Source organism: Lissotriton helveticus, chromosome 8 (genome assembly GCF_964261635.1).
Source record: "Lissotriton helveticus chromosome 8, aLisHel1.1, whole genome shotgun sequence".
NCBI classification, from domain to species: domain Eukaryota; kingdom Metazoa; phylum Chordata; class Amphibia; order Caudata; family Salamandridae; genus Lissotriton; species Lissotriton helveticus.
Genome location: NC_136069.1, coordinates 1,441,232,672 through 1,441,245,127, shown reverse-complemented (window position 1 = coordinate 1,441,245,127; position 12,456 = coordinate 1,441,232,672). Strand labels below are relative to the sequence as shown.

Below are 12,456 nucleotides of genomic sequence, written 5' to 3'. Positions count from 1 at the left end.
TTTGAGACATGTGATCACATTCATTTTAATCACTTTTGTCTTGACCCACATTGATAAACTGAGTAAGGACCATCTAGCCAGATCAGATTTGATCACTGTGAGTAAAGAGCTTATAGTACTGTCACTGTCTACTATGCTAACCCCTGCGTACTTTAGATGCTTTCCAATTAAATAGATGGTTTCCAATAGCTGCAATACTAGTGTGTCTAGTGAGTGGGAGTTCTTCACATTTCTCACAATTATTTCTGTAACCGGAAAATGTCGAGAAGTGTGAAATTACATTCATGAGAGCTTTGATGGACGTGACAGGCATTGATACAGTAAAGAGGATGCAGTAACACATAAAATAGACCTCCATGTTTCCCTGTAAGTGTCATTACCCCCTCTATGTCCTTGGCATGATTAATGCTAATTGTCAAAGGTTCTAATGCTAATATAAAGAGCAATGGGGACAGGGGTCATCCTTGACTGGTGCTTCTCTTGACTTTAAACTCAGGGGAGACTTAACCATTTCAGGCAATCACTGCAGGCAGCGCTGTATACAGCCATTAAACTTTTTGCTAACAAGTTTTCTCCCAGTTCTATGTTCTCCATGACCTGTTATCGGTACTCCAACTCCACCCTATCAAAGGCTTTCTCTGTGTCCATCGAGCCCACCAATTTTTCATCAGATGCATTACATACTTGCCAGAAAGCATGTGTAAGCAATCTTAGATGTGACCAGATGTGTGATGTAGAATGAAGCCCACCTATTCCCAGTGGATGAGAGAAGTTAGTTAACAGGTCCTTCAATCTATTGGCCAGAACTTTGATCTTAGGGGTAGATTAAGTTAGCATTTGCCTTGCTGTTGCATCATGCAACCCGACGCATAATAACACAAAGGCTAACTTGTGATTTACAAAGTCCTGCAGGACCTGATTTCCCTGACCCTGCGTGGCTTTGTAAATAAATGTAATGCAATGCTGCAGCTTGTGCTGCATTCTGTTACAATTCTTAGTGGTAGGCATTCCATGTGTGGAACATGAATGCTCTTGTGCATCCACCAATGGATTTATTGCAATTCTAGAACTACTAAGGTTTGTCAGGCTGGAACTGTTTGAAATCGGTACACCTATCACAGTGATGAAGTCTGTATAACACATAGAAAGAGGAAAATGCCTCTTTGGATTCATCACGCTTGTAACACAGGCACCCTTGCATCATGTGCAAGGATGCAATGGTGCCTGAGTTGGCACTAGGCCGCATCTAGTACCACCAGCACAGGGAGAGAGATGAAGTGTGCCGTACCTTAGTACTTACAGTATTCTCCAGCTCTCTCCCATTCATGCAATACAGTGCAGCTACTTGCCTTGCTGCACTGGGTTGTGTGAATTCCTAATAAATATGCCCCTTAGTGTCTACATTAAGTATGGAGAATGCAGATCCATAATGGCTTGTGATGAGGTGCCATGGTCAGCAGTAGGTTTAGAAGGTTTTCATGAAACTGCTTCAGTAAAAAGAAGTTGTTTAGCTGATCTCAGCACTGTGTTTTGTTAGTCTGGGGTCGATCCATTGAATGCTTGTGCCAACACTTTCTTAGTTGGCGGCATTTGGGGTATTACTGTCGCTAATGAGGAAGTGGGTCATCAGGCAAATCAACAGAGCCAAATATGCATCTTACTTGGAATACCATCATTAGTCAAAGACCAACCTCTTACAGTGGCAAGGTGTGGCACATTACCTTCTCACAAGTCCTTAGGAGTCACTAAGTCACTGTGTGTTTTTTTCAAATTGTCATCTTTGCCTTTTTAAAAGAGGTGTTCCTCCTGGATTACTGGACGGATTGCTTTGAGAGTTGGTTTGCCAAGGTGAGACCATTGGTATAGATAGACTGTGATCAATTACATTAGTCTGTATCCTTTGTGTATTTGGCCTAATGTCTCCCCCATTGTTTAGCTGTGCTGAATCTGCACTTCACTCCTATTTCTTTGCTCAATCACTCAGTCGAAGTATGTAATGAATTGGATGCAGATCAGCCCCATTTTTTAGATATTCCAGAGCTACGAAGCCACTCCTTTCCCTTTGCTCAATTCCTCATTCAAAAATAGTTCTGCCTGGTATCTACTGCTCAAGATGGCCGCCACCAATCCCCTTTCTATGGCTGTGCCTCCCTTGGTTATCAGTTGGTGCTCAGCCGGGGCCTCCGAGATGAATGCCCCTTGCATCCCCTGCCAGTTGCCATTGACTGAGTCCCCCGCATCGTAATCACACAATCCTGTTCAAAAAGGCCTGACCACCAGAATCCTCTGTCTGCTGCATGGATTCACATCTTCCATCGGGACACACTGCGTACCTCTGTCCCGGGCCCCCAGCAGTACCACACAGAGTCAATTCCGCTATCTTGGGAAGAGGGGTGTGGGGGACCGCAGCAGTCACCATTTAGTTTCTACCACCTTCCAACAGATATGGAATTGTCACTTATTACGCAACAAGAGCTGCAGTGTGCCTCCAAGATCAGGCAGTTGCAGAGGTATAAAGAGATGCCGCAATCGTCCTTGCCACCTGGCTCAACGCCCCCAGGTTGGTTTCCTACTCTGTAACATTTACTCATATGAGTCAATCTAAACTGTGCACAAAGATTAGTTCAAACTGTTGCTTAACCTTACTGCAATCTAACTGAGTTTACTTGTGTGACTGAATTATTATGTGTTATTATTTGACTTGTATGTTCCTTCTGCAATCAAAACATGTTAAAAAAATAGTTTGACTTGTAATAGTGTGGACAAATAGCCATAGAATTATATTTTTAATGTAACAACAAATAAAAATGTAATACCCAATCTAATAGCTTACTATAATAGTATACACCACTACATCCAGCTCTCACATTGGTGCACAAATGTAATACAAGTTAAAGTGAAAATAACGTACGCGAAACGCAGATATAAAAATAATACATTAACTAAATGAAGATTGTTAAGAAAACATTCACACCATTGCACAATAGGTTACAGCAATTAAAGAAATGGTTTACTTTGATTCAAAATGCAAAGTGAAGCATAAGTTAATTTAATTTGGAACAAATCTGAAGTGTAAAGTGACAAATACTAAGCATAAAGAACCTTATTTGGTGCACATTTTAATGTAAAACATTATTGCGATCCAAGCGACTATCTCTGCATGTCCCACTGGCTGTTTTAACTGATTGACACTCACACACTGGCATACGGGTACAAAGAGTCTGCGTTCTGCTGATGTGATGCACAATGCTCCATGTATATTGGAAAGCGTTGCAACGTTTAGTGCGATTATTTTGACCAGTGCACACCCCATAGAATGTTGGAATGATTGCCTTTAATCAATAAGAAAACTCAGATCATCCGAGGAAATGTCCTATTAAAAGTATTTAACTTTTTTTTATTGTAAACAACTTTTGAGGAAGTATGAATATTTAATATGTGCCTATTCTTATTTTCAGTAAGGGCTACACTGACATAGTGAAGATACCGGAAGGTGCAACTCATATCAAAGTACGGCAAATGAAGGCTAAGGACCAGAAGACATTTACAGCGTACTTGGCCCTTAAAAAGAAATCAGGCGAGTATTTAATTAATGGGAAATACCTGATCAGCACATCTGAGTCAATCATTGACTTAAATGGAAGTGTCATGAACTACAGTGGCTGGAGTCACAAGGAGGATTCATTTCATACAATGGGACATGCAACAACCAAGGAGATTCTTATAGTACAAATTCTGTCCACTGATGCCAGCAAACCTGTAGATGTGAGTTACAGTTTTTTTGTTCCTAAAAAACAACTTCCATCGTCGAACAGCATTACCAGCATCAGCAACAAACTAGTGCCAAAGATTACCCAGCCTGACTGGGTGACTGGACCATGGCTCTCCTGTTCGAGAACCTGTGACACAGGTTGGCACACAAGAACTGTTCAGTGCCAAGATGGACTTGGAAAGTTAGCAAAAGGATGCCTTCTGTCTCAGAGGCCGTCAGCATTTAAACAATGTTCACTAAAGAAATGCTAACCCATGACTATAGTCATTTAACAGAAATGTCTCCTCAAACATTCTTGGCATACCGCTGTATGGCATAACCAGATGAAGAGAAAAATCAGCTACTTTGTAGTTATCAAGGAAAGCTACTTAAGCGCAGAAGCTGCCAATCTGGGCCACTACTTTACATAAGAGTAGATTCTGGGATGTCAGAAAGCAGAAGGGACTGCTACAAGTTCTTATTTCTGCGATATTTGAAGACTTACAGCACCATCTTCCCAATGTCACCTACCTCCAATGCTTACAGTTCATGATCAGGTGTCATTTTCAAGTCAACATGAAATACAGTAGCATTTTTTTCATAATTTGTAAATACTTGCCCTTTGGCATGTCACTTTACACCCTTAGGCCTATGTAAAACATGATTTGTATAAACAACTGATTGACCAAAGTATGTCTACAGCCATTGATACTCTCAGTCGATTTATTTCCAGGAATGGCTGCAGATGTTTACTGGAAAACAAAGTGCTTGCTTCCATTTATACATTTTCTATTCGACTTTTCTTATGACAATAGGAGACATATTTCCTCCTAGGATCTTCTTGGTGAAAAAGTTCAGATTTCTTTTCATAAAAAGTGATGTTTAAAAAAAAGAAAGATCTCACAAAAGACATGCATTTACCTTGAAAGAAAAACATAGTAAAAATACTCTTTCTTTTTTGAGAGGCATTCAGTATTTTTCATCCAGCAGGTCATGTGTATAGGGACCAGTTATCTTCCTAACCCAGGTATCCCTCAAGTGTTACCACTGCTTTGTCTTTTATTTTTTCTAGTTTCATACTGAAGAATGTTTTTTTTACCCAAATGTATCAAAGATCTCCTTCGTGTTACAGACAAGAGCAAGCGGAGTTCAACGTTTTGACTGCAATGCCTAACCCTGGTATCGATCTTACCAGAGAAAAAAGTTTTATGTGTTTGCTAACAGGATGCAGATACTTTTCTTTAGTGTACACCGTGTATAGTTTCTTTCAATCAAAGACTTACTGTCTTTTTGAAATAGAAAAAATCATACCACAATGTGGTAGCCAATGTCTTAACAATGATTCCACATAGAAAACATTCTGGCACTTGTTTGTGATAATCAGTTGCCACATGGAAGTATGTATTGTTTAAGTCATCAAGTCAAATATAACAACTAGATTTGATTGGGGAAACATATTTATAAATAAGAAGTTGTTATTCCTAAACCTCAAGGTTCCCTCTAGGACATTGGTACCATGTCAAAATACAGTGACAAAGAGCCCTTTATTCTGAATGGACAGCACATTTTACATATGCCCAAAACCAAAATGTACATAATCATTATTTGATGGGCAAACAGTGCTCCACCTATTACTATTAGAGAGTGGGATGTCCATAACGTACTTTAAAGGTGAGTGTGAATCACTGAAAGTTACTATTTTAGGTGTGAGTTATGTAGGCAACATATTCTGAATTCCCAATTTTGTTCAGCTAGCCATCACAGCTATAATAATGTTGCCACATACTATCAAACAAAAAGCTAGATTACTTCTAGATGAAATGATACTTCAGCGTGACAATCAAAAGATGGTCTACTGCATTTTAAATTATTTCAGCCGAAACAAAGGCTCCTTCTTCAGCATACTGGCTATGTCTGCTAAGAACACAGTCACTATTCTGAACACTTATATGCTGTGTTCAGTTTGCCCTTCTATGTACATCTTGGGAAAGCAAAGGTAAATGAAGGTGCCTAGATGTTAAATGATGAATAATATCTTGGAAAGCTTAAGTGTGAGGACATTGTTGAGGTGTGATTAGATTGAATTATAGTAGGTTATCAGCAAGATTGTGCAACAGATGCATTCCATTGATATTTATCATGCACTGGTCCTACCTTTCCTGAATGTGTTAAGTAAACCTAGCAGATTAGAAACTTGCCTAGTTGAGCCTTGTTTTGAAAGCTATGATAAAAGGTAATCTTTTAGCCATTTCCTGAACCTTAGGTGGGCTGGTTCCACCCGCAGTATTTCATCTAGATTGTCCAAACCTGAACAGTAAATGTTCACCCGCCGACTTTCAACTTCTCTGAATTAGGGGCTTTCAAAGTGAAGAGTAGAGATGAACAATTTAAGTGCTCTAGATCAAACCTTGAGGTGTATTATAAAATGATGTATTTTATGAGAGAGGTTTTAAAGCTCTGATAAATGAATACTAGCAGACTAAACCACTAATAACCCATTTGGCACCGGTAGGGCATGGCACGTTCCAATGCAATTCATGAAAATGCAGTGTGCTCACAAATACTGATTCCAGCATTTTGCTTGATTGCATCAAACATACTGAAGTTGTCTGCCTTCATGTGGAAACAGTCCCAGCCCATTCAGAGCTACAGATATAAAAATGTGTTGTGGGTTATTTGCAAATGTAAGATAAGCAACTCGGCACTGAAGAAAATAATTTATTTTTGTACAACTGGTATGTGAACAGATGTAATACATTTATTTATTCTTATTTAACAAAGACACCAGTTGGGCAAATGTATCTATATTTAAAAAATGTACTATCATCTTTTTTCTTATTTATGCTTCTCTTTTGTGTGGAAAGTACACCTTGTAAGTTTACATATTGTACAGCACTGTCTAATTTTGTATTTTTGTTACAGAATGCTTTCTGTGTGAAATATGTTTATATGTCCCTGTAAATATATCCTGTATAGAATCTCGTTACGATTACAGCATTCTCCCCATTCCCAATGGAGATGTGCATTTGACCTTGTCTGGCATTTAGTGTTCTAGGCTGTTTGCTACGCTTACAATATTCACCTTATGCTATCAAAAGCCACTTACTCAGTGTTTCCTTAACCTCAGTTGCACTGTCATTGGACACAATATGGGCATTGTTTAGTCATGCTGAGTTACAATCTGATTTGTTGCTGAAAGTCACACAACAGAGAATCTCTGACAAACAATTTTCTGAAACTTTGCATTTCGTTGTGGGCTAGAGAATGTTTGCTCAGTAATAGCATAGGACACTTTAACAGAAGGGAAACCATAGGTTTTATGGTGGCCTTGAAAAATATGATGAGCAGTGCAAATATATCACAGCGTGGTTCATTTAATCCAGATATTGTTTTGCAATCAAATTAGTGACAGACATTATAAAGGTGATTGTACTTGGACTGATGAGAGAGACGAATGAACTGTGTGTATTATTGTGGCCCGCCTTTAAATCAGACATAAATGTTTGTTCCACTGCCTTCTTGACCCCTTTGTTCCTTCTCCTGATGCTCAAAATTGCCTCCTGTCAAAAGCTAAATTGCTGAACTCTTGAGACAATTAACCTTTGTAACATAGAACATCTATTTTGGATCGAAAGTAAGTGGTAAATGTTCTTGTCATGAAATTTACAATAATGCACTGGTGCTCAACAGTTCTATCCACCTATTAATTAGTAATATACATATATATATATTTAAGTCAAGAGAAAATTATAGTCTGCAAATGTTGTGTTTGAAAATGTCCATGTTATTTTTTCACAGTAAAATGACAAAAAATGTAATGAATGAACCCAACACTGGATATGCTTCCATTTCTATGCATTTCTACATGTCTCGATGGGTAACCAACATACCCCAAATCATAATGTCTAACATGTGTGTTTTAACTGATAATATCAACAAAACAGATTCACAGTTTATCTAAGCGTTAATTGATCTCTCACTATGTAAGTTCACAATGATATTGGTGCAATATGGCTAGACATTTAAGTTCACCTGTCACTATCCTCATTTTGTAGATAAGTAAAGTGAAATTATGAGGATAATACATAATGTATTCCAAGTGAATTTTGCAATGTGCAAAAGAGCAAAAAAAAGCCAAAGTTCATCTAATTTCTGTTGAGAAATTGTGTATATTCCATTTAGAAGAGAACATTAAAAAAATTAAGTATAAAATACAGTTGGGTATGTAGCAGAACATACGGTTTTGCTCTGTTACTCATAACAACAATTTAGAAATACAACTAAATTGCAAACTTATTTCTTTTTTAAACTGTGAGTAACATTTATATTTGTTTAGCAGCAAATAAGAAAAAGGGGCACATAGACAAATGAAGGAAACGCACGAAATAGCATCCAGTCAGATATATTTACTTTCAAACAATTGATTATCTAGTTTGCAATATAAGCAATGAAGTGTCTGCCACATTATATGAAGTTAATTGTTTCTTTAAACTGTTGGAATACATGCCTTTTCTACGAGGTTTTAGAGCATTATCATGTCAGACAATGTAAGTATGTAAAAAAATACACCACGACTTAATCTGTTACCAGGGCTTACTCTACTGGAAATAAACTGTAGGAGAAAAGTACTGTAACTGCACTGTAACAGAATTCATTAAAAGCAATATTTTGTTTAATAAATCAATCATGTATGTATAATTTACCAATTGTATTCTTAAGCACTTGGTTCTGTGGTTTAGTGAAAGTAATAAAAAAATGAATTATATCCTGCTTCAGAGTTCTACATTTTTGCAAGTTTATGACCAGTTTTGAACGTTCTTTTGGAGCATTTAAAGACACCTTGAACGTAAATACTTATATGATTTTATTTTGTGATAAATCCAAAAATAGTAGGTGTACATTGGTACATCCATTTATTTGTGAAGCTGCATCGAACACTCATATTAATTAATTGTATTTTACTTACTTCCTTTTCGGCACTTAAATGTTTGTAACTTAATGAATTTATTTTAGGAATCTTGTGTGGAACACAAATGATAATACTTGGAGTAATGTTTGGGGTTTTATTAATATGAGGCACCAGAGAGAAAGGAACATTTCGAATTCCCGTCTAATTTGCATAGAACGTGAGGTCAAAGGAAATTACATCTCAATAAGTACCTTCAATAAACTATTACCCCTCGTTGAAGTGACTTTGCATAAAGCAATTTTCCTTGTGCTGATATTACAAAAACAATAAAAACATTAATAATAACCATAATAAAATAAGGCCATATATTTTAATGTTCTACTAAGTGGAAAACAGTATATTAGTCACACTGGGTAGAAAGGTTTGACCTAGATTGTTCGAAAACATATCTTTGCTCAAAAGTTTTCAGATTAGTGCATTATTATGCTTGTAGGGATGAGGCATCGCACCAGCCTGGCCGTAAAGGCAGCGGAGATCTGTATGGATAGGAGGGTTAAGTGATTTGTGGACTGTTACTGAACCATGATGTTCTTTAAAGAGGTGAGTATTTGGCTATTTCTGTCTTGGAACTGTCTGTTTGGATACTGGGATATCGTTCTAAATCCTTGTTGCATAGATGGGGAAGGCGTTTTACCTTGTTTTTGCTTTTGTACATCTTCATCTTCTGTCTGAGAGGTGTCCTTACTTTGGGTGTGTGGAGAACCACTGGGAAAGATGAGCTTGTTGTCCATGTAGTCAGGGGTGGCAGTCGCGACAGCTTTGTAGATGATGCCGCTGGGTCTGAAAGTGCTAAAGGCTCGCAAGTTATGCCTCTGGAGCTCCCTTATGGTAGGAGATTTAGTCATATTTCTCCAGGCACTAATGAGATATGTGCAGGCATGTAGGATGCCCTCAAGGTGGGGCTAGTGTTAATTAAAAATCCAAGATGACTTGCCAGATACTGAGTACAAGATAAGGTATGTGGCACAAAAGGATTTGGAGCAAGAAGGATATGCAAATGCAAGGAAACAAAACAGTTGACCATAGCTTTTTTTCTATTAAATACGTCACTCAATTCACTGTAAAACACCAGAAACAGACAGAATATAAAGGTAGGCTAAAAGGGTTTAAGGCATGTGCCCTAAACCATGGCTACAAGACCTCTATCAATGCCCTCAGCAACATTTAAAAATGCTTGTACTAATTATTATTATACACATAGATGGTTCCTCAGTGCATGTACTTTTTTAAATTAGCATGATACAGATACATTTTACAATTTTTAGAAATATCTTATCATCAAAGCTTTATTCAATATAGAAATATCTTAAAAGCACAGAACAATACAATTCATGTTATTAATTAGAACACTTAATAAATAATTAAAAAACAGGATAAAACAGCATTAAACCATTTACAGCTTTGAGTTAGTTAAGAAGAAAAATAACAGGGCCCCGCCAGAGACAAATTCATCGCATAGCTTTGAATCTAATCACCCATGCCCAGCTAAGAAATTTAGCTACCCCACAGGCCAGTAGTGTGTTAGGATCAGATTGTAAGATTCTTAACGCTGGGGCATAGCCTCTAGTCTTGAGTAGGCGACAGACTGGTTTTAGCCATTTGGATCTAGGCTTGTTATAAGCACTGCAGACAAAAAAGACATTTGAGATGGTTTCCAATTCAGCACAGCAGTGTGGGCAGGTGACAGGCGTCTGATGGGGGGTTTCCATTTAGAGGTGCGATCACGGACTGGTAGTGTTCCCGTTCTAAACTGGATATATAAGGCCCTATCTTTAGGTTTTCTAATGAAATCCATATAGGGTTCAAGCAAGGGTACTGTCTTGTGCAGACGAAACTCGTCTGTGAGTCTACCTAGATTATCCGCTCTAGATTCTTGGGCGTCGACCCACAACCAGTATGCCCGCTTGATCTCCAGTTTGGATATTGAAGCACCGGAATCACATACAACCCACAGGCCAATGGCCATTAGGAGCTCCTTCACTTTGGAGAACCAAGCAATTTTGTAAGACCCCTGCAAATTCATAACTTCTTTAAGGCCGTCGGCGTAGCTCTTTAGCTCTGGTGTGCGCCACAGGCGTACCCAATAAAGAAGCGGACGCAGAATTATAAGATCTTTGATAGATCTGCGTCCCAGATTGTATTGGATGGGTTTGCTTGGAGTACTCCTAGGGACAGACAAAAGTTCCTTATAAAATTTATTCTCGGCCATTACGAGGGAATCAACATTACTGAAACCCCAGAGCTCTGCTCCGTACAGTGCACTGCCTACTGCTTTTGCAGAATAAATCTCCAAAGCGGGAGCTATGGGTCTTGATACTGAAGATCTATGCTCCCTGCCTATGACGCCCACAACCCGTTTGTGGTTTAAAGCCATTTTTTCAATGTGAGAGTTCCATTTAAGTTGGTTTGATATCCTCATCCCAAGGTAGTCAAACATTTTAACCCACTCCAATGGCTCTTCATTAAGTGTGAGCGGGCGATTGGCTTTCCTACTGGGGTTAAAGTAGAGGAGATTGGTTTTAGAGGTGTTAATAACCAAGCCCCTTAGATTGCAAAAGACACAGAACCGATCCAGCAATTTTTGGAGCCCCATGGGCGTTTTGGAGACTAGTAGCGTATCATCGGCAAAAAGCATGGCAGGAACTTTCACACCAGCCAAACTTGGGGCATCAGCATTAATATCAGATAAAAAAGAAACCACCCCATTAACAAATAAAGAAAAGAGAGTCGGCGCCAAGACGCATCCTTGGCGGACACCTCTGTTCACCATGATTTTTGCAGTTTTCTGCTCCTGCGTGCCCCACCGAATGCGTGCATACGTTCCATCATGCATGCGGGCCAACAGGTTCAGAATGGGCAAAGGAAACCCCATCTCATTAAGAACCGCCCACAGACGCCCTCGAGGGACCAAGTCGAACGCGGTCTTCAAATCGATAAAGGCCAAGTACAGACTGCCCTTACCGATCAAGACTGTCTTCCAACGGAGTAATAACAGCCTTAAAGCCTGGTCTACAGTGCTTGTACAAGCCCTAAAACCTGCCTGGAAAGGGGAGATAATATAGCTCTCCTCTGCCCAAGAGAGGATCCTCTCCAGAAGGACTCTGCCAATCACCTTCTGACCAGCATCGATCAAGCTGATCGGACGATAGTTGGCAGGGTCACCCCTTGGCCCCTTCTTGTAAATAGGATCACTTCAGCCCCCTTCCATGAGCTTGAGACTGGAGACCCAAGGAGGAGGGCATTAGTCAAGAGGGAAAAGAACTTGGCCCATTGCTTGGGGCTGGAGCGGAACAGATCACCGGGAATGCCATCCTGGCCCGGTGCCTTGCCTGGGGAAATATCTCCTTTCACCTACAGCCAATGATTTCCCAATTTTGCATCACACCTGGAAAGCACATGTTCAAATGCAATCAAATGATGCTACACACCTTGCTAACTAACCAGCCCGGTTCCTTTGGTCTCATACTGCTAGATTATTGCTGGAAGACTCTGGGGAGAGAAAAGGCGCCCAGATTTCCTAAGGGTTTTGCATTGGGGGTTACGTCATTTTTGTGATGCAGCCCTGACACAAAATCCTTTTTGCCATTTACTAAGCAATGCAAAGTCTGTTAGCATGGAACTGCGTGGTTTAGTAAATACAAAGTTTGCATCAGGTATGCGTTACAAGGGTTGAGCATGAGCAGTCCATGTAAATTGCTGCAAACACCGATTTACAAAGACTTTTGAACATGGTTTT

General features: G+C 39.3%; 1 protein-coding gene across 1 annotated transcript in view; it reads left to right on the top strand.

The window, feature by feature from the left end:
• The window catches only part of ADAMTS5 (ADAM metallopeptidase with thrombospondin type 1 motif 5), an 84,833-nt gene extending 76,317 nt beyond the window's left edge, over window positions 1–8,516 (top strand). Inside the window, exon 8 of the mRNA XM_078658378.1 lies at window positions 3,459–8,516. Coding sequence (XP_078514504.1) covers window positions 3,459–4,023 — 565 coding nt within the window. The 3' untranslated portion in view covers window positions 4,024–8,516. The remainder of the gene's footprint in view (window positions 1–3,458) is intronic.
• Window positions 8,517–12,456: the final 3,940 nt, after the last annotated feature.